The sequence below is a fragment of the Salvia hispanica genome, chromosome 4 (genome assembly GCF_023119035.1).
Source record: "Salvia hispanica cultivar TCC Black 2014 chromosome 4, UniMelb_Shisp_WGS_1.0, whole genome shotgun sequence".
Lineage (NCBI taxonomy): Eukaryota > Viridiplantae > Streptophyta > Magnoliopsida > Lamiales > Lamiaceae > Salvia > Salvia hispanica.
In genome coordinates, this window is record NC_062968.1 from 28,392,647 (window position 1) to 28,414,574 (window position 21,928).

The 21,928-nt window shown below is 39.5% G+C and overlaps 3 protein-coding genes and 2 non-coding genes across 5 annotated transcripts; 2 read left to right on the forward strand and 3 right to left on the reverse strand.

Moving 5' to 3' along the window:
• Positions 1 to 856: 856 nt before the first annotated feature.
• On the reverse strand, positions 857 to 940 carry LOC125185794. The gene has a single exon (XR_007170291.1). It is a non-coding gene; the product is annotated as a small nucleolar RNA snoR53Y (small nucleolar RNA).
• A 49-nt stretch (positions 941 to 989) lies between these two features.
• On the reverse strand, positions 990 to 1,095 carry LOC125185787. The gene has a single exon (XR_007170285.1). It is a non-coding gene; the product is annotated as a small nucleolar RNA snoR69Y (small nucleolar RNA).
• Positions 1,096 to 9,543: 8,448 nt separating this feature from the next.
• Positions 9,544 to 11,891, reverse strand: LOC125220836 (protein FAR1-RELATED SEQUENCE 5-like). The gene is made up of 6 exons (XM_048122971.1): positions 11,867 to 11,891; positions 11,530 to 11,633; positions 10,872 to 11,452; positions 10,705 to 10,755; positions 9,891 to 10,360; positions 9,544 to 9,836 (listed from the first exon to the last, which is right to left on the reverse strand). The coding sequence occupies exons 1-6, from the start codon at positions 11,889 to 11,891 to the stop codon at positions 9,544 to 9,546; spliced, it is 1,524 nt and encodes a 507-aa protein (XP_047978928.1).
• A 55-nt stretch (positions 11,892 to 11,946) lies between these two features.
• LOC125220837 (protein FAR1-RELATED SEQUENCE 5-like) lies at positions 11,947 to 13,268 on the forward strand. The gene is made up of 3 exons (XM_048122972.1): positions 11,947 to 11,956; positions 12,097 to 12,767; positions 13,026 to 13,268. Exons 1-3 carry the CDS (start codon positions 11,947 to 11,949, stop codon positions 13,266 to 13,268), a joined length of 924 nt encoding a protein of 307 aa, XP_047978929.1.
• A 66-nt stretch (positions 13,269 to 13,334) lies between these two features.
• On the forward strand, positions 13,335 to 14,297 carry LOC125220838 (protein FAR-RED IMPAIRED RESPONSE 1-like). The gene has a single exon (XM_048122973.1). The coding sequence runs from the start codon at positions 13,335 to 13,337 to the stop codon at positions 14,295 to 14,297; it is 963 nt and encodes a 320-aa protein (XP_047978930.1).
• The last annotated feature ends 7,631 nt before the right edge of the window (positions 14,298 to 21,928 follow it).

The following is a 21,928-nucleotide window of genomic DNA, read 5'->3' on the forward strand; positions in this document are numbered from 1 at the left end:
ACACTTACAATTCACATATCAATACCGAGAATATCGAATGTCAACAACTAAAAAATAACACTTATAATTCACATATCAATAGCCAGAACATCGAATGTCAACAATTCGTATTAAAATACCAACAACTAAAAAATAACACTTATAATTCACATATCAATAGCGAGAATATCGAATGTCAACTACTCGTATTAAAATGTCAACAACTAAAAACTAACACTTATAATTCACATATCAATAGCCAGAATATCGAATGTCAACAATTCGTATTAAAATGTCAACAACTAAAAAATAACACTTATAATTCACATATCAATAGCTAGAATATCAAATGTCAACAACTCAAAAACAATTCTTGTAATTAAAAAATAACAACTATTTTATCTGAATTTTTTATTTGACACAAGTTATGGCATCATGATCATACAACACATGTCAATAGCCTGTATATCAAATGTCAACAACTTATAGCAAAATGTCAACAGTTTGTCAACAACATAAACGATTTCCAAAATTCACAATCAAAATCTCAAAACTATATCTCAAAATATGCAGCACCAACACACCAGGAACGAGATTGAACCTTCAATCATAGGCAAACACAACGAGATTTCTCGAAATTCGAACAACTGCATTAAAAAATTCAATCAAACAGTTGAAGTTTTTGTTTCTTCAAAACTCAGTGAAAGCCAATCAAACAGTTGAAGTTTCAAATTTAAAAAATTGAAAAAATCACAATTCGCACTTCTAATCAAATTAACATTTCAATCTCCCAACGCTATGCGAAAACACAAAAATTGATGAAGCAGCATACTTAATTCGCTCTTCTAATCAAATTAGTTTTGAATTAGTTTTGAGGCGTCCTTCAGAGAATTTCGAAAGAATCGATATCAATCACAAGATAATCAGTATTAGCATGGTTTAAAATTCCATCACCAGGAACACCAAAGGACGAAATGAAACAAGAAAAAAGATGTAAAACAATTGGGGATCGAAATGCTCATATAGATATGAGAAGTAATTATTTTCCCTGACCTTACACAAAGAAGGTCTCATAATGAGCTGGGATTAATCAATCTTATCATCACCGCAAAAACGCCAATCCACCATTTTCACAAACACAAAACTCTAACAAATCACAAATTGAAATGGATGATTCCACACAACTAATGATTTCTCCTACGAATTGAATCTTCACTCAGGCAAACATAACGAGATTTCTCGAAATCCGAACAACTACATAAAAAATTCAATCAAACAGTTGAAGTTTCTGTTTCTTCAAAACTCAGTGAAAGCCAATCAAACAGTTGAAGTTTCAAATTGAAAAAACTGAAAAAATCACAATTCACGCTTCTAATCAAATTAGCATTTCAATCTGCCAACGCTGTGCGAAAACACAAAATTAGATGAAGCAGCATACTTAATTCGCTCTTCTAATCAAATTAGTTTTGAATTAGTTTTGAGGCCACCGGAAAAGATCAAGAAAATCACACAGCTCCGATTCCGGCGACAACACTGAAAAATACCTGAGAGATCTATGCTCCAAAACCGATAGATCGAACGTGTGCTGGAACATCCTCAGATTAGAGGTGCACCGCTTTGATTCCGACGGCGACAAAGACATCGCCTGCGGCGTGATCGATCTGGCGATAGCGAAATCGATGGAGATTCACGGCAAGCTTCAGCCGCGGTGTCAGCTTGATGTGCAACGACCTCTGTCGCGTCGCCCCGCCGGAATCGCCTAGCTCGACAACTCGCATCTTCTGCTTGTGACTTGCGCTGACGATGCGCTGGTAGCCCTTGCGGCGCCAATAATTTAAAATATTTTTCATGTGCCAAAATTTGGACCACTCATTTTATAAAAATGAGTGGCTGATATTGCATCTCATTTCTCAATTAGCCTAAAAAATCTCAATTGANTGTGCTGGAACATCCTCAGATTAGAGGTGCACCGCTTTGATTCCGACGGCGACAAAGACATCGCCTGCGGCGTGATCGATCTGGCGATAGCGAAATCGATGGAGATTCACGGCAAGCTTCAGCCGCGGTGTCAGCTTGATGTGCAACGACCTCTGTCGCGTCGCCCCGCCGGAATCGCCTAGCTCGACAACTCGCATCTTCTGCTTGTGACTTGCGCTGACGATGCGCTGGTAGCCCTTGCGGCGCCAATAATTTAAAATATTTTTCATGTGCCAAAATTTGGACCACTCATTTTATAAAAATGAGTGGCTGATATTGCATCTCATTTCTCAATTAGCCTAAAAAATCTCAATTGATCATAGTATATATATATATATATATATATATATATATATATATATATAGGCTTGTGTTCAAATGAAAACTCTTAATATTGTACAAACTCAAAACTATGATCTGGACCATTGAAAAATGTCAACAGATCACAAAAAAGCATCAACGGGAAAATGTCAACAGAATTTCAACGGTAGTCAATGATTGATGTTGTATTGATATTGTGTTGATACTAAAATCTTGAAATTTTACACTATGTTGATATTGTATTGAAACTGTGTTGAGGAGTTTTGAGTTTGTACCATATATAAGTTTGCATTTTATCACTACCATATATATATATATAGGGATGTATTCATATCAAAACACTAAGTATGAGTAAAACTTAAAACACTTGCAGTCCCTTGGATCTTGTGATCTAATGGTCAGATTAATGCCACATGTCATCTTATAATGTAGATTTTTAGCCTAATAATGTAGTTCGGATATTAATGTAGTATTTTTGTCAAATAATGTACATTTCCAGTATAATAATGTACCTTGGCTAATAATGTAGATTTTTAGTATAATAATGTACCTTATCACAACCATCCAATCTAAGGATCCAAGGGCTGTGATTTGTGCTTCTTAATCACATCCATTAGATGATAGTAGTGGACGGTCAAGATTAGATTTCTGAAATTAATCCCGTGTTGCATTATGAGTAGCATTCTGTGCATTATAAGTTTATAATAGTAAAAATATAATGTCTGGAACACGTTTCAAAACGGAATTTCCGATAATTAAGCAGGATTTTGATACACCTTCCAACTTCTTACTCTCTCTCTCTCATTCTATCAAATCAAACACGATCAAACCCAATTCTCTCATTTTTCCAAACCCTTCCAACCCTAGCCGCCGCCGTTGAAATTGGTTTGAACCGGCCGTGACTTCGATTCTGACTGTGAAAAGCGACGTGGGTCGACGATTCCGAGTCTCAAAGTTCAGATTTAAGAGCGCGCGCCGTCGGTCGACTATACATCTACGTTCTTCATATACGGTACGAGTATTAGGTCTCGATTTTTAGTGAAATTTCTTTGAAAAATATGAAATTGTGAGCATTAGATGATGGGTTATCAATATTTGGAAGTTTATTGTTGGTTTCTGAGTTGAATTTGGTTTGATGTTAGGTTTTTGGGTTGTATTCGTCCTAAATTTGACAATTATTGTCGATTTTGCTTTAAATGTTCGATTTTTGCGGTGCTGGTGTATTATCTAAAGCTGTTTCTGTTGTTGTTGTTGTGTGTGTTAGTTTTGCGATGTCGAAAAGAGGCCGCCCCTACAAGATCCAGCCCACGCAGACCGAAGGTGAGAATGCTGCGCCATTTTACAAAACCGATAGTGTGTTTTTTCATTGTTTAATGCATTATTTAATGTTCGTTGTGCATTGTATGGTTATTTGGTTGTATTACAACTCTTTTACATTGTTGTGTAGTTGTTCTTCCAAGTGGTTTCAAATTTTTAAACATTATTCATTACATTTTCTGAATTATTTGTTTGGATTTCATCATTATTGTTCTACAATGCGGCTAGAGAGAAGTTTCATACATTATTTAACATTTTTTGGTGCATTTTGTTCTTGTTTTTTTGTATTACAACTGTATTCCATCTCTGCTTTAATGTTGCTGGAAGTGGTTTACCTTTTTGTTACATTATTCAGTTCATTTTCTGCATTGTTTGTGTTTGTTTTCAGAATTATTGATGAAGGTGTGTAGCTGTAGTGCTTATTTGGTTGGAATACTACATTGCTGCTCAGTGAGCTTTAACAATTAGTAGGTGGCTTGTAGTCAAATTTTATACATTATTTCACATTTTTGGTGCATTTTGTTCCTATTTTTTTTGCATTACAACTATATTCCATCTTTGTTTTAATGTTGCTAGAAGTGGTATACGGTTTTGTTACATTATTCAGTTCATTTTCTGCATTATTTGTGTTTGTTTTCAGAATTATTGATGAAGGTGTGTAGTTGTAGTGCTTATTTGGTTGGAATACTACATTGCTGCTTAGTGAGCTTTAACAATTAGTAGGTGGCTTGTAGTCAAGTTTTATACATTATTTAACATTTTTGGTGCATTTTGTTCCTGTTTTTTTGCATTACAACTATATTCCATCTCTGTTTTAATGTTGCTAGAAGTGGTATACGGTTTTGTTACATTATTCAGTTCATTTTCTGATTATTTGTGTTTGGATTTCAACATTATTGATGTTGGTATTTAGCATTAGTGTTTTTTTGGTTGGAATTCTACATCTGCGGATTAGTGAGCTGTAAGAATTAGGAGGTTGCTTGTAGTCAAGTTTCATACATTATTGTACATTTTTTATGCATTTTGTTCCTTTGTTTTTTGCATTAAAACTACATTCCATCTCTGTTTTAATTTTGCTAGAAGTTGTCCACATTTTCCTATGTGGACAGGTTAAATTTATGCATTATTATACGATTCCTAAACATTATTATAGGGTAGGCTATGTACATTATTCAGTTATTATTATGCATTAATGGAAATTCTATACTTATTCCTTTTTGCAGTTTCCAAACATCCAAGGTTGGATATAGATGAGGCTGTGGATGATGTTCTGCCTCTAGCAATAGCACAAAAGTTTAGGGAGAGACTTAAGGAACAGAAGATGGCAGAGGCTAGTACCTCAAATGAAGAAGGGGATAAGATGAAGGCACGAGGGAAAAAGGTTGACCACTTATACACCCGGAGCACAACAGAATTCGTAAACTGTTTGAAAGGTCTTATCCCACGGCAAAAGAAAGCAGTGGAAGAACTTGGATTCAGCGCCATGCTACACTACAACATCAGCGAGATTTCTGGGTACATCGCCTATTGGGTTCTCAACTCATTTAATCTTGCACGCTGCCAGATATCTTTGTGTGGGGGTGGAAGATTGACCATCGATGAGGAAGATGTCCATCTGACGCTAGGTTTTCCAAGAGGGCCTAGACCAATCTCAAGGTCAGTTGATAAGCAAACCGAATTCCAGTTCAATGACTACGTTGCAGATTGTTGTGGAAAGAGTCGTTACAAAATGACCGCGGGCGACGTTGCGAAGCTGATTAAGCAGGAGGTGAACGGTGGTCCAGATTTCAGACGCATGTTCATGTTCATGTTAGAAAATGCAGTAATTGAGACGCTGGCAGACGATAATTTGAAGCCGAAGATTCTACATTTCATCGACGACGTTGATGAGATTAGGAATCTCAACTGGTGCGGCTACGTCTTATCAGTATTGGAGGCCACGTATCCTACTTGGAAGAGAGGTGAAACTGTATATTTCACCGGGCCTATGCACTCTTTATTGGTAAGTGAAACCATTTCTGCATTATAAGATAATTTACATGCATTAATATCAAATAAGAACATGCATTATTGGATTTGTTCATATGTAAGCATATTTCATATTTTGTTTAACTTATGCATCACTGTCCGTGATTATGCATACAACATATTCAATTATTGACCTTTTGCAACTCTTCTTTGTTTATCAGTTGGCGTATGTGGACCGCGTGGTTCACATCCGGAGGCGAGTCATCCGGGCCTGGCCAACAATAAAAGGTTGGACAACGGAAACCCTAAAATAAAGAGAGGAGGCTGAGCGCGACCAGTTCGGTACTGGGAGATTGGAGGACCGGGTAGATAAAGAGAAGTATTTGGTGGAAGAGGAAGCAAGGAGATTGGAAGATGTGAACAGAGGAGGTGGTGCAGGACCCAGCAGGAATAGAGCTAAGCGTATAAGAGATAAGTTTATCAAGTCAAGCACTCTCCTGGGCTACGCGATTTCGACGTGGGTAGATGATTTCAAAATGATTCCTATTGAAATGATGGAGGAAGAATGCGTACGAGTAGGCAGTCAAATTGGAAAGAAGTTGTTGGGTTTGGAGGAGGAACATGTGGATGAGCAAGAAAAGATTGTTACACGTTTGACTCAAGCGAGGGAGGACGAAGAGGAGTACAATCAAGAGTGGATTGATGAGATGGAAAAAATGATGGCGGCCTACGACAAGAAGAAGACGATTGCAAGAGGCTTAGATAGGCCATCTTTTGTGCTGGATGGTTTTGAATGTCCTGACCCGTTTGCTACACAGCAAACACAGACGACAGACGTAGCTGGTGGTTCAGGGACAAGCAACAATGATGATACAGCCCAAGATGAGCCGGTTGGTGCTGCTGACCAGGGAGAGGACATGCCCGTGCAAGAGCAAATAGGCAGTGATATCCCTGATAACACAGCAGGAGATGATGGTGGTGCCCGATTTGAGAAACCTTCCATCTTAGCAGCGACTGAGGTATGCACTAAGAAACTAAATGATTAAGTGTTATTAATTAGTAACAGTATTACACCTTTTCATTTGTGTTCCATTGTTTGCAAGTGCCTAGAAGCAGTGTTGAAGATGATGGGAAGGATAGGGAGGATGCAGCGGCCAAGAGTAAAGCCGAGCCGAGACAAATAAAGACAAATCAAAGAGTGCAGCCGTAGAGGACACCGTCAAGGTAAATAGGTCTCAAGCATTACTTGCATTGTGTAATAATATTGTTACATTATTGAAAGTAAAACTGTACATTATATGTATGTATGTCTGCATTATTCAGTTCATTTTGTTTAATTCTTTTTTTTAAAAACCCAGACAACCAAAGGGAGACGTGCCGAGGTTCCGACAGCCAAGAGAAAACAGCCCGCTAGGGAGGGAGCTTCAAAGGCAGCGATGGGCAAACGGATGGACATTCGGCAGGAGGTTGAATATCTAAATGAAGCCATAAATTTATATATTATTACGTTGATGTCATGCATTATTGAATTGTAATTTTTTTTTCTTGTTTAAAGGTACAGACTGCTGCACCCCGTAAGGGCGTAGTGATTGGTGTTGTGCGAACAAATAAGCCATTACAACTTGTAGATGCAAAACATGGAGGTGGAGAGGTTGGTGATCAAGAAAAAGCGAGAGGGAAACACATCAGACAGGATTCAGATGCGGATGAGGTATCGAATAATGCAGTTAATTCAAAGACTAAAGTAATAGATCTACTAATTGCAACATTTAGGGTTGGTGATGACTTGTATGTGCTTTATATGTGTCTTTATTTTTTTTTAAAAGGGAACCGGACGAGTGAAGAAACCTAGTTTGGCTGCCCGGTCTCCATTCAACGAGAGAGCGGTTAGAGTGACAGCAAAGCCACACACAGTGGACAAGCAGCTCTACTACTGGGTTCTTAGCATAGCGGATAAGAACAAGTAAATTTTATACTCTAGATATTCTTATTTTTGGCACATGTGAATTTTTTTTAACTGGGTAAACATGTACAGGGATTCCGTTGTCTACCACGACAACTTTAAGAGTATTGTGCAGATCGAGATGCAATCTTTAGCCATTCAAGCCAGTGAGCCCCGATATTATCGATACGTGGAGCTCTTACCTGAATACAATGGAAAAGAACAAGGCGCCGGAGACAGTTTCCAGGCTTTTCTTCTCAACAAGACCATGCGTGAGTGTACACCGTTATCTCCATGTTTTTGTCCAGTTACTATAATAACTTAAAATTTGTAACGGCTAACACAAACAAACTACAGATTCAGTCTATGGTGGACGCACAACCCGAATGGACGGAAGAGTTCCAGTTTGATACGTTCTGGACCAGGGTTTTGGAGGAAACAATTGGAACGGGCAGCTATCAGTGGGACAAGTATGAAATAGTGAGTTATAATAAAATAATGTAGTTGATTGTTAGTTGTTGTGACATAATAATATGTGTTATAATGCTCCTTTCGTTGTGCAGTTCTTCTTCCCAATTTGGGGGACGACCCATCAGTATGTGGTCTGTTTTGATATTGGAGATTCCAAGATGAACATCATTGATCACACCATGGCTGAAACACACGGGACATTTGGAGAAAAATGTGGGGACACACCCTCTTTGCTAGTAATATACATTACACTACATCACTTCTGCATTATATACCACAAATTGTACATTATATGCCATTGTTCAAGTTTTTTTTTTGGGTGTAGAAAAATTTGCAGCAGCACTTACGAAGTCCAAGGTTTCAAAAATGACGGCACAGGTCAAAAAATGTAATGCGCATGTCGTGACAATGCCGTGGAGGAACAACAGCGGCACCGTGGACACGGAAGTGTATGTGATGAGGCATATGGAGATGTACTTTGGAGAGAGGGAGAAAGATTGGGACTGCGGACTAACTGCCAAAGGAACAAAGAGCCTGGAAATGTTGCGAACGAAGTTTGCAACGACTCTGCTAACTTCTCCACACAACTTGAAGACTGGGACCAACCAAACACAAGCCACGAAGCATTGGATGGATAGGTCGCCTAAATTTAGCTTCGAAAAGTGGGTCGAGAATTATGGGATCGAGTGAACTACATGTTTTTAAATTTGGATATGAACTAGATGTTTTTCTATGAGAACTCATGCTGGAAGGGTGAACATCGAATTTGTGGGTTGGAATGTTTTAGATATTTTGGCACTGAAAGTTTGCTGCACAAAACTTATAATGGCTTCAAATAACTTAATAATGTCAATTTATTACTTAATAATGTAAAATATATAGGGAATAATGTAGAACAAAACTATTGAATATAATAATGCTTTACAACAAGCTCGATAATCAATGCATGTAAGTAAACAAATAATGTAAGTAAATTCATTTATAATGCACTTTTCTGGGATACTAATGCAGTGACATACCAATGAATATAGCACAATACTGTAATAAATCTACATTTATAATGTATGAACTATGCATGTAATGCACGGTTATTCACATTGCGGAAAATATTGTTTCTCCAAAATGCCCGTCTCTTGTAATAATTCTGAAAAAGTATTAAGTACTAAATACAAATAATGTATCATATAGATAACAATAATGCACAAAAAACCATAAAAAAGGAGCAAGCATTTTAAAAACCTTGTTCACAGTGGGAAGACATCGACTTCAATACTGAACATAAAACGCAAAACAAAAACAAATAATGTTGTTATTATCAGAATGCATCAACATTTCCTCTTTCCCTTACGCAGCTCATTCTCCGTTTCAAGCTCTTTAAGCATTGGTCAATTTCTAGAGTCGTGATGGCACAACTCATTGCACGCCTTACACCGTCTTAGGGGCCTAGTAGCATCTTTGATAGCCTTTTCTCTCTTGGAAATCAGACAACTAACGGAGCTGCTCGCGTGCCCCTTCGTCTTTACCACATCCGGAGGGTGGACCTCAACGACTTCCGACCTTTCCATTCCTTAAAACTGTTCAATTATTCGCCTCTTCTCAGAGGCGGATGTTGTAGGAGTTCCAGCTTGAAGTGAATTACCAAGTTCCTCCAGTCCACCTACGAATGCACGAAGCACATCAATGTCCGTCTCAAATCGATGAAGAAAACCATAGAACAGTGAGATCCCTTGCTTTGAAACATTTTGCTTTTCATCAACAATGGACTGTGTAGGTAAAGTTTCATCAAAATGTCCATGGACAGCCTTAGCTAGCGGAGTCTTCATCCATCTACTTGCACAGTAGTTATCCGGAATCTTTTTAACTTCATTGTTCCAGAACAAAAAGAAGATATGGCTGCACAGATACCCCTACCTACTGAATAGTTTGCAATCACAAGAATATGACTCATCACTCCTATCATGTCTCACAAAGTAGGAATTGCGAAGGCTGTCTCCAAGTTTGTAGGTGTCAACACTGTCTGTAGATGAGAACCCCAAAACGCGGCATCTGTAATTTCCCTCAACAATCTCCTCTTGTATTTTCTTGAACATACTATCTGTGTACAGAGTAGAAGCATGTTTCTCGAAAGGCAAAGTAGTGGCCAATATAGGCAGAGCAGTAGCGTCTTGGTAGTCCAGCTTTGTTCTACTATTCCGCTGAAAATCCACAGCTTGGTTGAAATTCAAGTAGAATTCGACAATGTTGTTGCGTGGCTTCAGAAAGTTTTTATAGAAACTATTCTCCGACTCAGATATCGAGGTGGTTCTAATCATCGAGCCCAGTGGGAAAACTCTGAAGTACGCAGGTATCCATAATTGCATATACTTGTACAACGTCTTCAACCAACTGTGTTATTCCAGGCCATAATGCTCAACTACTCCATTCCACTCTTCTTCGAACTCGTCGGGTTCAAGCAGGTCCGACCAGACACATGCATTGAACTCTTTCTTGAAATCGTCGTCCCTCAATAACTGACCAGGAACTTTATTGGCCAACTTATGCTTGATATGCCACATACACCATCTGCGGCGAGTCCGACAAGAATCTCTTCAATAGCCGATCTCATCCCCAAATCTTGATCTGTAACAATCATCTTCGGAGCAACCCCCATAGATTGGACAAAATGTCTAAACAACCATGCAAAAGCGCCTATCCTTCTCGTTGCTTACCAAACCAGCAGCGAAAGTTACTGGTCGTCCATGATTGTCCTTTCCGTGAATGGCGCGAAGATCATGCAATACCTGCGTAACATAAGCCAACATAATTCAAACAAAGGACATATATAATGCATACAAAGTAAATAGTAATGCATACAATAATGTACATATTAAAATTTTATAATGCACGACAGGTATACCTATTGGTGTTGTAGGTGGTGTCAAAAGCCACAATATCACCGAACATGTGGTAATTCCTCTTCATCAAACCATCACACCAGAACAGAGCAACCAGCTGGTTGCTAGCATTAACCTCGTACTCATATGTGAATGCCTCAGACATCTCCTTCTTCCTAGCCATATCATCCAAAATCATTTGTACGTCAATACCATGAGCGTATGCTTTGATGTCTCGTGAAACATTCATTATATTCCCAACATTGCAGCCAACGAGCTGAAAACCACCGAGAATTTCCTTCAGCACATTAAACATGAGCGTGGGGCCTATATTAGCCTTTGAACAATCAAGAATAAATTGGTGATGTACGTCGTCCAACTTTCGATTGATTGACATAAGCTGCTGATGCTCTGTCCCAACCATATAATGGTTATGAACCTCGTTGAACTCCTCGACAGTATAACCTGAAACTCCTCCGTCGGAGAAGAACTTGAATGAGATACTGGCTTTGCAACCACACCGCTTGGATAACCGTGGACGTTTTATCGAAAAACCAGACCGTGCATTTGCTTGGTCATCCTCGCTCGACTTCTTGCTGCCTTCCTGTTGCATACCACATTATACCAAGTAATTATACCATCGGTTTTCCTCATTTGTGATTTGCGCGTATCAAAACCAACATCACGGGCATACACATCGTAGAACGCGAAACCAAAATCTAGTGATTTGAACTTCTGCCCAACCACATGCTTCAAATCTTTTGAATAGTCAGGTACAACAACCACTGCACACAATCACAAAAACAAAATCTCAGCTAACATAAACATTATGAACAATAAAACGTGCATTATCTATCTAATAATTTAAATTATACGTCACTAAATCTACATTATTTGTATCTAAACATTATTTTGATCTCCTATCTACACAAAATCCCGCATCTTCATATTATCATTAATTTTCAGAAAAGTCGTGCAATCTCATTTTATCATTTATCTTCATAAACTCTTCATAAACACAGTGTGATAGGAGTTGCAACCATTTTTGTATCTACACACAAGTTCTGATATCGATTGTTTTCTCATAGTAAAACGACGATGGAAGAAGGTATGTCGCTGTTTAATTTTAGTGATCATATGTGTGAATTTCAGTTGAATGTATGTTAAAATGTTTTTGTAATGTATGCCCACATGTGTTTAATGTATTCTACTAATCGTCTGATCAATTCATATTTTCAAATCATACAGTTACTATTGTGCCTGAGTGTTCAGCATCACTAAAACCTGTTGTGGGTCAGTGTTTCCAATCACTTGATTTTGCAATTGCTTTTTACGATGTGTATGCTCGAGCAGTTGGTTTTGACACGCGCAAACAAGGAGTAAAAAAAGTAGAAGGTGTTACTATTTGGCAGTATATTGTATGCACTCGTCAAGGTAAGAAGAGGACAGAGGAGGAGGATATGGTGAACGCCAGACATGGTTTCACGCTGAAAAGGAGACGTTTATCCAACCGGTGCTGCTGCCCAGCGAAGATATCACTTCGTTATTTCTCCGAAGGCGGACGTCCCGGATATAAGATTCATGAGTTTGTAGAGACACATAACCATACCATGGTGGAGGTGCAACATAAGCCATTCATGACTATAAATCAAAAGTTGACTGAAGTGCATGAGAAATTCATTCTTGATTGTTCAAGGGCTAATATCGGCCCCACGTTGACTTTCAAATTCCTGAAAGAGGTATTGGGAGGCTACCAAATGGTGGGGTGCACCGTTGGGGATATACGTAATGCATCTCGAGACATTAAAGCTTACGCTCAAGGTTATGATGTTCAGATGGTGTTGGACGAGATGCGTAGGAAGAAGGAACTATCTGATGCATTTACATATCACTATGAAGTTAATAGTGAAAATCAGTTGGTAGCCTTATTTTTGGTGCGATGGTGTCTTGAAAAGGAATTACCACATGTTTAGTGACATCGTTGCTTTCGATTCGACTTATAACACCAACAGGTACCTCATTCTGTTGATTTCGAATTGTTACATTATATTCAATATTAGTTACATTGTAATTAAACAATATGCTCTCCTTACGGTTGTACATTATGTTTAGTTTTTTTTTACATTATTTTTTGTTGGTTTGACATTTCTATGTTTTTTTGTCCATTTACTGGTAAGGATAATCGTGGGAGACATGTTACATTCGTTGCTGGTCTAGTTTCGAATGAGAAGACAAGTGCATTTGCTTGGTTGTTTAAACATTTTATTGAGTGCATGGGTGTTGCACCCAAAATGATGGTCACAGACCAAGATTTGGGCATGCGGTCAGCTATTGAGGAAATTCTTGTTGGCACTAGACATTGGTGGTGCATGTGGCATATAATGCACACGCTTTCGGTCAAAGCTCCGAAGAGGAGATGAACATTTCAAGAAAGATTTCCATGCTTGTGTGTGGTCCGAATTACACGAACCGGAGGAGTTGAAGAAATGTGGGATGCAATTATTGTAGAATATGGTCTAGAAAATGTGGGTTGGTTCAAAACCATGTATCGGCATAGGAAGTATTGGATACCTGCTTATTTTTGGGATTTTTCGCTGGGATCGATGATTAGGACCACATCTGTTTCCGAGTCTGAAAACAGTTTTTACAAAATCTTTCTTAAGCCTCGGTTAAATCTTGCTGAATTCTATTTGAGTTTCAATAATGCGTTGGAATCTCAACGTAATTCTAATGCAAAGTTGGACTATGCAGATTCTACTCTTGTGCCAATTTTGGCCATTGACCAACCTTTCGAAAAGCATGCATCCACATTGTATACCGACTCTATGTTCAGGAGAGTCCAGGAAGAAATTGTGGAGGGTTGTAGCAGATGTCGGATTGTTAGTATGTCATCCGAAGGTGTGATTGATTGCTATAAAGTAGGTGACAGCCACCGAACCACATTTGTTGTGACGCATGACAAGACGGACCAGTCTTATGTGTGCGAATGCAAGTTGTTTGGCAGGCATGAGTTTTTGTGCTGCCACATATTTTACCTATTCAAGAACAACGGATTGAAGGTCATTCCAGATAAGTACTCTGAAAGCAGGTGGATGAAGACGCCATTGGCAAAGGCTGTACATGGATACACGGCTGATGTGTTTCAAAACACTGATGCCCAAGATGAGAAATTGATTTTATCAAATGAATTGATCTCTATTTTTTTCAGTTGCCTTGCTAGTTGCCAGTCAAATATGGATACATTGTGCGCTTTTTCTGGTGGTATGAGAGATCTGAAGACTAGTATAGACACTGATTCTCCACCTATATCTGCAGTTGAAAAAAGAAGGATGGTTGAAGAGTTTTATGGAATGGTCAGACCAGAAGTTGTTGAAATTCACCCTCTTGACGTTATCCAAACAAAGGGGTCTTGTAGTACAAATAGCAAGCGTATAATTTCAAAGAGGTAGAAGGCTATAAAGGAGTACAATAGACCTTTGAGGAGATGTATGAATTTCCTAGAGATGGGCCATCATGATTCCCGGAATTGCCCAGAAAACGTGAATGGTAAGGGCAAGGAGAAATGCTGAATGTATGTTCATGAAGTCGATCCAGAATTATGTTTTGTTTGAACTGTCGTATTTATGTTTTCCAATAAACCTTTTTTCGTATTACATTATTTTAAGTTAAATGCTACATTTTTTCACGGTTTTTTGTAGGACGTATTACATTAAATCCGGTGCCGCTACATTATTCATGTTATTATAAACTACTTAGCTGGTACATCATATAACATAGTGGAATTCGGTAGAAGTATAATTGATGAATTAGTAATGTCCATATTTTGTCAAATAATGTAACTATATTGGATATTTGATATTCGTTCCAGCCTTATATGTTGATTTTAATTTCTCAAATAGTTTAATCGTTGTTGCCTATTTATGCTTCGTACCGAAATTTTGTCTTCGGTTGTTGTGATTTTTACATTATACTTCGCGGTCCCAGATTCAACTGATTGTTTTATCAATTTATTATTTCACAAATTTCAATTCCAACAAGCTATTATTATGGATGGAATAAACACAACTAAAAGTGCTTCAGTGCAACTTTGCTCATGAAAAAAGTTTACATTCATCTAAAACACTTTGCATCATTGGTCACTAACATTAGTATAACCAATGTGTTTAATTGCAACAGAACTTTCCTGCATAGTAATGTGTACATTATGCTTTTCCTCAGTCTTACAATTTTTCCCTTTTCATGGTCAACACATATAGGTAAAAACCATACTGATAGTACCACCAAATCTCCAATAATGTAATAGAGTAGGGCTTAACAAAAGATGTTTAACATAGTTCATAAATAATGTATGTCCCTAACACAACAATCCGAAATAGCAAACGTACAAAAGGCAAAAACTGTTTTTAAAAATGCATAACATACTTTGTGTCTCACAAAATAATTCAGACAGGCGGATCACTCACTCCAAACCATAATTTTGAACAAACTTTTCGAAACTGAACTTTGCAGGCTTCTCTTTCCAGTGCCGATCTGCTGCAATTTTATTCACCTTTTCTCTGATATTATGCTTAAACGTGAGTAAGGCCGTGTTGAACTTAATCCTTAACATTTCCACGTTTTTGTTTCCCCTTGCCGTGAACCCGCAGTCCCAATCTTTGTCCTTATCTCCGAAAAAGGTTTCCATATGGCGCATCAGGTACACACCACAGTCCACCCTGTTGAAAATGCCTCTCCATGGCATACTGAGTAGATGCGTTGAACATTTGCGAATCATACCCGCTAGCTTGGGTCTTCTGAATTTCATGAGTGCATCAGCAAGGTACTTCCTCGACATAATTTCAATTACATTAAATTATAGTTCTCAACCATAAAAACTATTCAATTGTGCAATTACCGTATATAACACCATGGTTGACTCAGATAATATCAGCGAATTAATGTACGTACCAACAAAGAAGGTGTTTTCCCATATTCAGCGTTGAAGGATTCATGTGAATCAACATCGAAGCACAAAAGATATACATGCTCGGGTCCTTGAATCGGGAAGAAAATCTAACATATTCACAAAATTAGATACTTAAAATTTGAATATTAAATAGCAGCTTAGTTGCTCTAGTACACCTCACCAGTTCATAGTTATTCCATTCAAAATCTTTCACAGCTAATACTTCACCCAGAACCCTGGTGTGGAATAGATCAAACAACCTTTGTTCTTCCCATTCAGCTAGTGGATCCACAATGGTATGCATCTGCATTATATTGTTTTAAAACTCCATCAATGTCATTAAATTTATGCAAACTAAATGCTAGTATTTTACTCACACTTGGTCGGGTAGAGAAAAACAGCCTTGAAGCAGTTTCTGGTACCTTTACTAACCGAGAAGGCTAATTTCATGCATCGGTTAGGGGTAAAATTATGTGATTTCATGGGTGTAACAAGGTTTTATAAGCCAGGTGTGTAGAGAAACCGCTAGCCCCAGTAAGAAAATGAAGATTATCGGGGAGGGGAAGCTAGCGGGAAAATTAAGCAGAAAAAGGAAGAGCCAATAGACTGAGGAGCATCGAATCAGAGGGAAAAATGGAGATTGCAAGAAAAGTCTAGAAGCTTTGTCCGCTATAAATAAGAGCATATGCTTGACATGAGCATCATCACTTTTCAGCTCGTAGCTTAGTTTTCACTTTTCTACACACACTCACGGGGAATTTGGTGCGGGGGTTCACATTTCAGCTAAATAGTGTCGCAACACCGTCTCCACGGAGGTGAAGAAACAATCATCTTTTACTTTTCTGTTTACTTCTCTTACTCGCCGAGTCCTCGCTGTTCGAGGCTCGGCTCTATTTTGCTATTATGGTTGGATACTTCGTACTTTGCAATGGATATCGCTACTTTTGTTTTCGTTTATCTTATCGTGGTGTTTTTGGTTTGATTTGCTGATTATTGTTGGTTGATCTGAGTTTGGAGTTGGTATGTGAGAAATTTGTTGTTGATCGGTTGAATCTACGTAAACTTGTGAAGATCGGAGATGGAAATGATGTTTGATTGTTGTGGATGGCTTGGATCCGGAGTGGATTAAGCGTCCCGTGGTTGGATCTGCTTGTTTTCGTTTCATTTAGTTGTTTAAGTTCTGCATTCTTGTTTTGCCTCATCTAGTATTCGTAGATCTGCTTTAGTTTTACCTGTTCTGTATTTCTATCGGTTTGATTTCGTTTAATTTGTTTCGGTCTTCATTTTGCTCTGTTTTTTAGCTGGTTGTTTTGTGATAAATATTGGAGAAGATGATGTCGCTGTTAGTTAGTCCTTTAGTTAGTTATTTTGCAGTTTTTCAGTCGTACTATGTTGTTTTGGTAAATGGTCCCCACGTTTAGCTTTTTCCAAGTCTAGGTTAATTTAGGTAACTGTTCGCTCGGTCTAGTAATTGTCTTGCTCTATTTCGGTTAACATGCATGCTTTTATGTCTCTGCCTAGATCTAGCTGTTAGAGTAGAATATTTCATTTACCAAGTCTAGGAATTAAAGCTCAACCCCAAAAATTGCATGGCAGCAGCCAAAAATAGTTCCCAAGTCTTTGAACATGTTTACTTGCGCATTCATCTCTGTGGATTCGATCCCTACTTACCTGTACTAGTGTTCTTAGCTAAAGTTGGTTGAGGGTTTTGAAGGGGGAGTTAAGGTAGTGATTGTGTGCCCAACGACAGGTAGCTCAAGGTTCTCTGAGTTCCTAGACCCAGTGTCTAGCGGATTTCCTGGACCGAGGGTTTTCTTTATTAATTTTAGAACACTCTTTCGCTGACCATTAAACTTCATATATCAGACTCTTCAAATGGCGCCGTTGCCGGGGATGGATGGCGTAGTTTGTTTACGTGTTTGAGGATTTGGTGTATATAGTTTTAATTTCTGTTATTTGTTTTTCTTGGCAGTTTATGAGCAAGGGCTCACGATTTGGGAACTGGAGTAACCCGTCTGGGTCAAGGGACGCTCAAGTCAGGTGGCAGGTTAAGGAATCAACATCCACCATCACCACCACCAGATCAGGGTTTACAATAGTGGATCCATTCCCATTCGAATCAGAAAGTGAGAAGGAGTGGAACTCGTCAGGAGGAGAGGATCCGAAGTCGTCTACAGAAACAGAGCACTCCGAAACCGAGGAAGAGGAAGACGTAGATATGGCACACTTGGAGGATCCCGACCCGGAGATAGGTTCACTCACCGCGCATCTGGACGGTGAACCCGCCCATGCCATAGTCTCGAACCAGCGCCAGAGGTCTATTGATATCAAGACAAATGTGCTGGGTGTTTTACCTACATTCTCTGGACGAAGGAATGAATGTCCTTACGAATTCCTAAACGAGTTTAGTAAGCTGTGCAGTATCCAAAAGCGACCCAACGAGGCTACTGAGGAGGACTACCGCATGCGTGCAGTCCCATTTGCCCTTAAGGGGAAGGCTAATACTTGGCTGTTGAGGCTTCCACCAGACTCGATCAACACATGGAAGGATTTCAAACTGGAATTCCTGGATTATTTCTTCCCGTCTAACAAAACAAATGCCCTAAAGAAGGAGATTAAGGAATGCAAACAGGATTACGATGAGTCCTTGAGTCAGTACTGGTCTCGTTTTAAGTGGCTGCTCGACTCCTGTCCCAATCATAGGATGATGCAGGCTGAGACTTTTTACTTGTTCTATGAAGGAGCTAATCCTGAGTCGAAGGACTTAATGAATTCCTCGAGCGGGGGAAATTTTACAAAGAACAAGGCAAGTGAAGCACGTGAGATTTTGGGAAGGCTGATCGACGCAAAGAAGGCGTACCACCACCCACGTATCATGAGGAGAGGTTCAGCCAACGCAATCAAGGAACAAGAAGGAGTTGGAGTTGGGGACAGGATAGATCGGTTGGAGAAGGCACTTCTTAGTGCGATTGAGAAAAAGAATTCCCCGACCTCGCAGGAGAAAGAGAAGCCACCAGGTCCAGAGGAAAATCAACTCCAGCTCTATTATGGTCCACCGCCTGATGGAGAGTTCCAAGCCCAGGTAAATCTAGTAGGGAATTGGAATCAAAATAATCAGAATACAAGCTGGAATTAGTGGAAGATCAAGGAGGCACCATGGAGAGACAACCCTTGTTTTAGATGGGCAGACGGAAACCAACAGCTCCAGCTACAGTACCCAGGTCCAGTAGAGGCCCAACAGAACTGGCCTAACCGTGGTCAGGACGTACCCCAGCATAATCCAAACTGGTCAGGGAAAAATCAGGAAGGACCAAATAACTGGAGTTATCGCAATCAAGGGGACCAGTCCAATTGGAACAACAGGAACCAGAGTAATCAAGGGAGTTCTTATGTGCCACCACACCAGAGGAACGCCACTGGAAACAATCAGAATTTTCAGCAAACATACCCGGGAAATCAAGAGTCAGGGAGCCAGTTCGGTAACAATCAAGGAGGTCAGGGTAATTATCGCCCAAATCAGGGGAGTAGACCAAGCCACAATCAGGGGTCAAGTTTAAATCAATCGAACTACAAGCCTCCGAGGAATCTGGATGAGATGGTACATGACCTAGTCAGCTTTCAACAAGAGCATTAGTCAGATAACTTTGAGGTCAGGACGGGGCTATGAAGGTCCGGTGATGAGAAAAGATGAGAATACACCTCTATTGACGAGCAAGGAAAGCAAGACCCCTGACCCAGAGGATACTGAGGTAAGGAATATCAGAGTAGAAGATGGTCTTCAAAAAGGGGATATGGAGAAACCACTACCTCGGATGGCCGACCCATTTTTCTTAGACCCAGAGCCGAAAGTGGAGATTGAGGAAGGAAGGAAAGAAGTCGGCGAATCATCCGTCCCAGGTCCAACAGGGACGTTGAAACGCATGAAGTCATTCCCTCATCGGGGGGAAGCCAAAAAGAAGAAGGACGACACCGAAGACTTCATGGAGATTTTCGGCAAGCTGGAGATCAACCTGCCCTTCCTACAAGCTTTGAAGCTGCCTACATTCGGTAAATTCATCAAGGAGTTCATAGCGGGGAAAACCAAGCCCGACGGAAAAATATTAATTGGAGAAAATGTGTCAACGGTGATACAGAAGAGGAGGATGCCATCAAAATGCACAGACCCAGGTATGTTCACTTTGCCCATTTCTTTGGGTGACATAAAAATTGAGCATGCGATGTGTGATCTAGGAACCTCGATACATGTGTTACCACTTTCAATATATAAGAAGCTGATGGGGGTAAGTTTGGTTGATACGAAAGTGGTAATTCAGTTAGCCGATAGAACATGCATTTCACCCGAGGGTGTGCTGGAGAATGTGATTGTCAAGGTGCATGATTTCCTATACCCAGCCGATTTCCATGTAATAAAAATGAGTGATAATGAATCTGCTGAGTCTAGCGAAGTGCTTTTAGGAAGGCCATTCTTACGCACCGCTAAGACTATAATTGATGTGTTTGATAGAACAATATGCCTAAATTATCATGGGGAAAAAATACACATTTAACATCGATGAAGCCATGAAAAAACCATTGGATGTTGAGAATTTGCATTCTGTCGATATCATTAACCCCCTGGTCCAGGAATATTGATAAGTCGTATTCTAAGCCTTGGTTACTGGTCAGTATGTCGTGAAATGCATGTATTATCTGCAAAACAGTTGCTCAAGTGTGCGGGATTGAAGGATCCAAGTCGGTAGGAGACGATTCGGGTGACGCAAGTGAAAAGGGCGTCAAAAAGGTGTGATGCGGACCGGGATGCATGCCGGATAAAAGGCTCGAGATGGAGAAGGAGGATAGGTGGGATGATCATTGACAAGGGCAAAAAGGTCAAAGTGCGGGAGAAGTCTACCCTAAAAGCAAGGGCAAGCCTCCCTATAAAAGAAGCCACTTGGAGAGAGAGAAAAGGGGTTCGAAGCTCTCAGTTCGCAGTTCGACAATTACACTTAGTAGAATTCTCTCTAGAAGATCCATCCTTCAGCATTATCCCACTTCTCGTTCCTCGCCACAGCCATGGTCACTTGACGTCCAGAGTTTGCCGGAGAAGTCATCAGTCCGTCGTTCCAGCCAGTTATCGTAGCAGTGTAGTAGTATCATCGCCCGGAGTGGCACAAACAATCTTAATCGCTTTCTTAGTTTAAAGTTTACTTGTTTTCATCATTTAAGTTATTTGCAAACACACATCGTTGTTGCTCTTTTGAAGTACTTGTTATTTTCCAACGTTTACATTATGAAGTTTCTATTTCGCATGTCACTTTGGTTCGAGTTTGCTTCATTCTGCCTAGGAAAGTTAGATTTAGTTATTGCTTTCAATTTCTAAGTGTTTTCTTATCGAGAGTTGTTGATTCAAAGTGTAGCTATGCTTAGTCAAGTCTTCGTGCATGAGTTTCTTTTCTGCGTCGTGATTACCACCTTGCATGTCAGTCAGTAGAAGTAAAAGTTGCAGTTTACCGTTTAATTTAAGTTTAAGCATTTTAATCGATGGATCTTAAGTTTGAATTTGTGAATCTGAAGTTCAGTCATGGTGTTTGTGTTTATCTGAATTCTGTTAATACTTGGTGAAGAAGAAAACGTCAAAATCAACTTTATTGGACCACTTTTACTTTTAAGTTACTTTTGCTTTTGTTCCCTACTTTTCAGATGTACTATCCAGACCTGTCAGAAAGCCCCCAGCCAACAGATATACCTTGTAGTCTAAATTTCCTCTTTTAGTAACTGTCCACTTTCCATATGTCTCTGATACACCTTGTCCCCTATTTTCACGAACACTCCCACATGTCTGTTATTTTCCCGCCTACTAGTCAGTAGAGTACCACCTTTATTTCCTGTCTAGGTAAAATCTCAACCCAAGCGTGGTAGCTAACCAAACACCCAGGAAAGTCACCGCAGTTATCAAAACGTGTCCATCCTCGTGGGATTCGACCCTTACCTCCATTATACTAACCAGTAGAAGTGGGTTGAGGAAATTTGTTTGAAGCCAGGTCCCGGTTATCGTACCAACGACTCAGCTAGGTCGGGAATCTCTTCCTGATCAGTTGGATACACTCCAATTCACATACGAAAACCAAAAAGGGGGAACAAACCTGACCGTTCAAA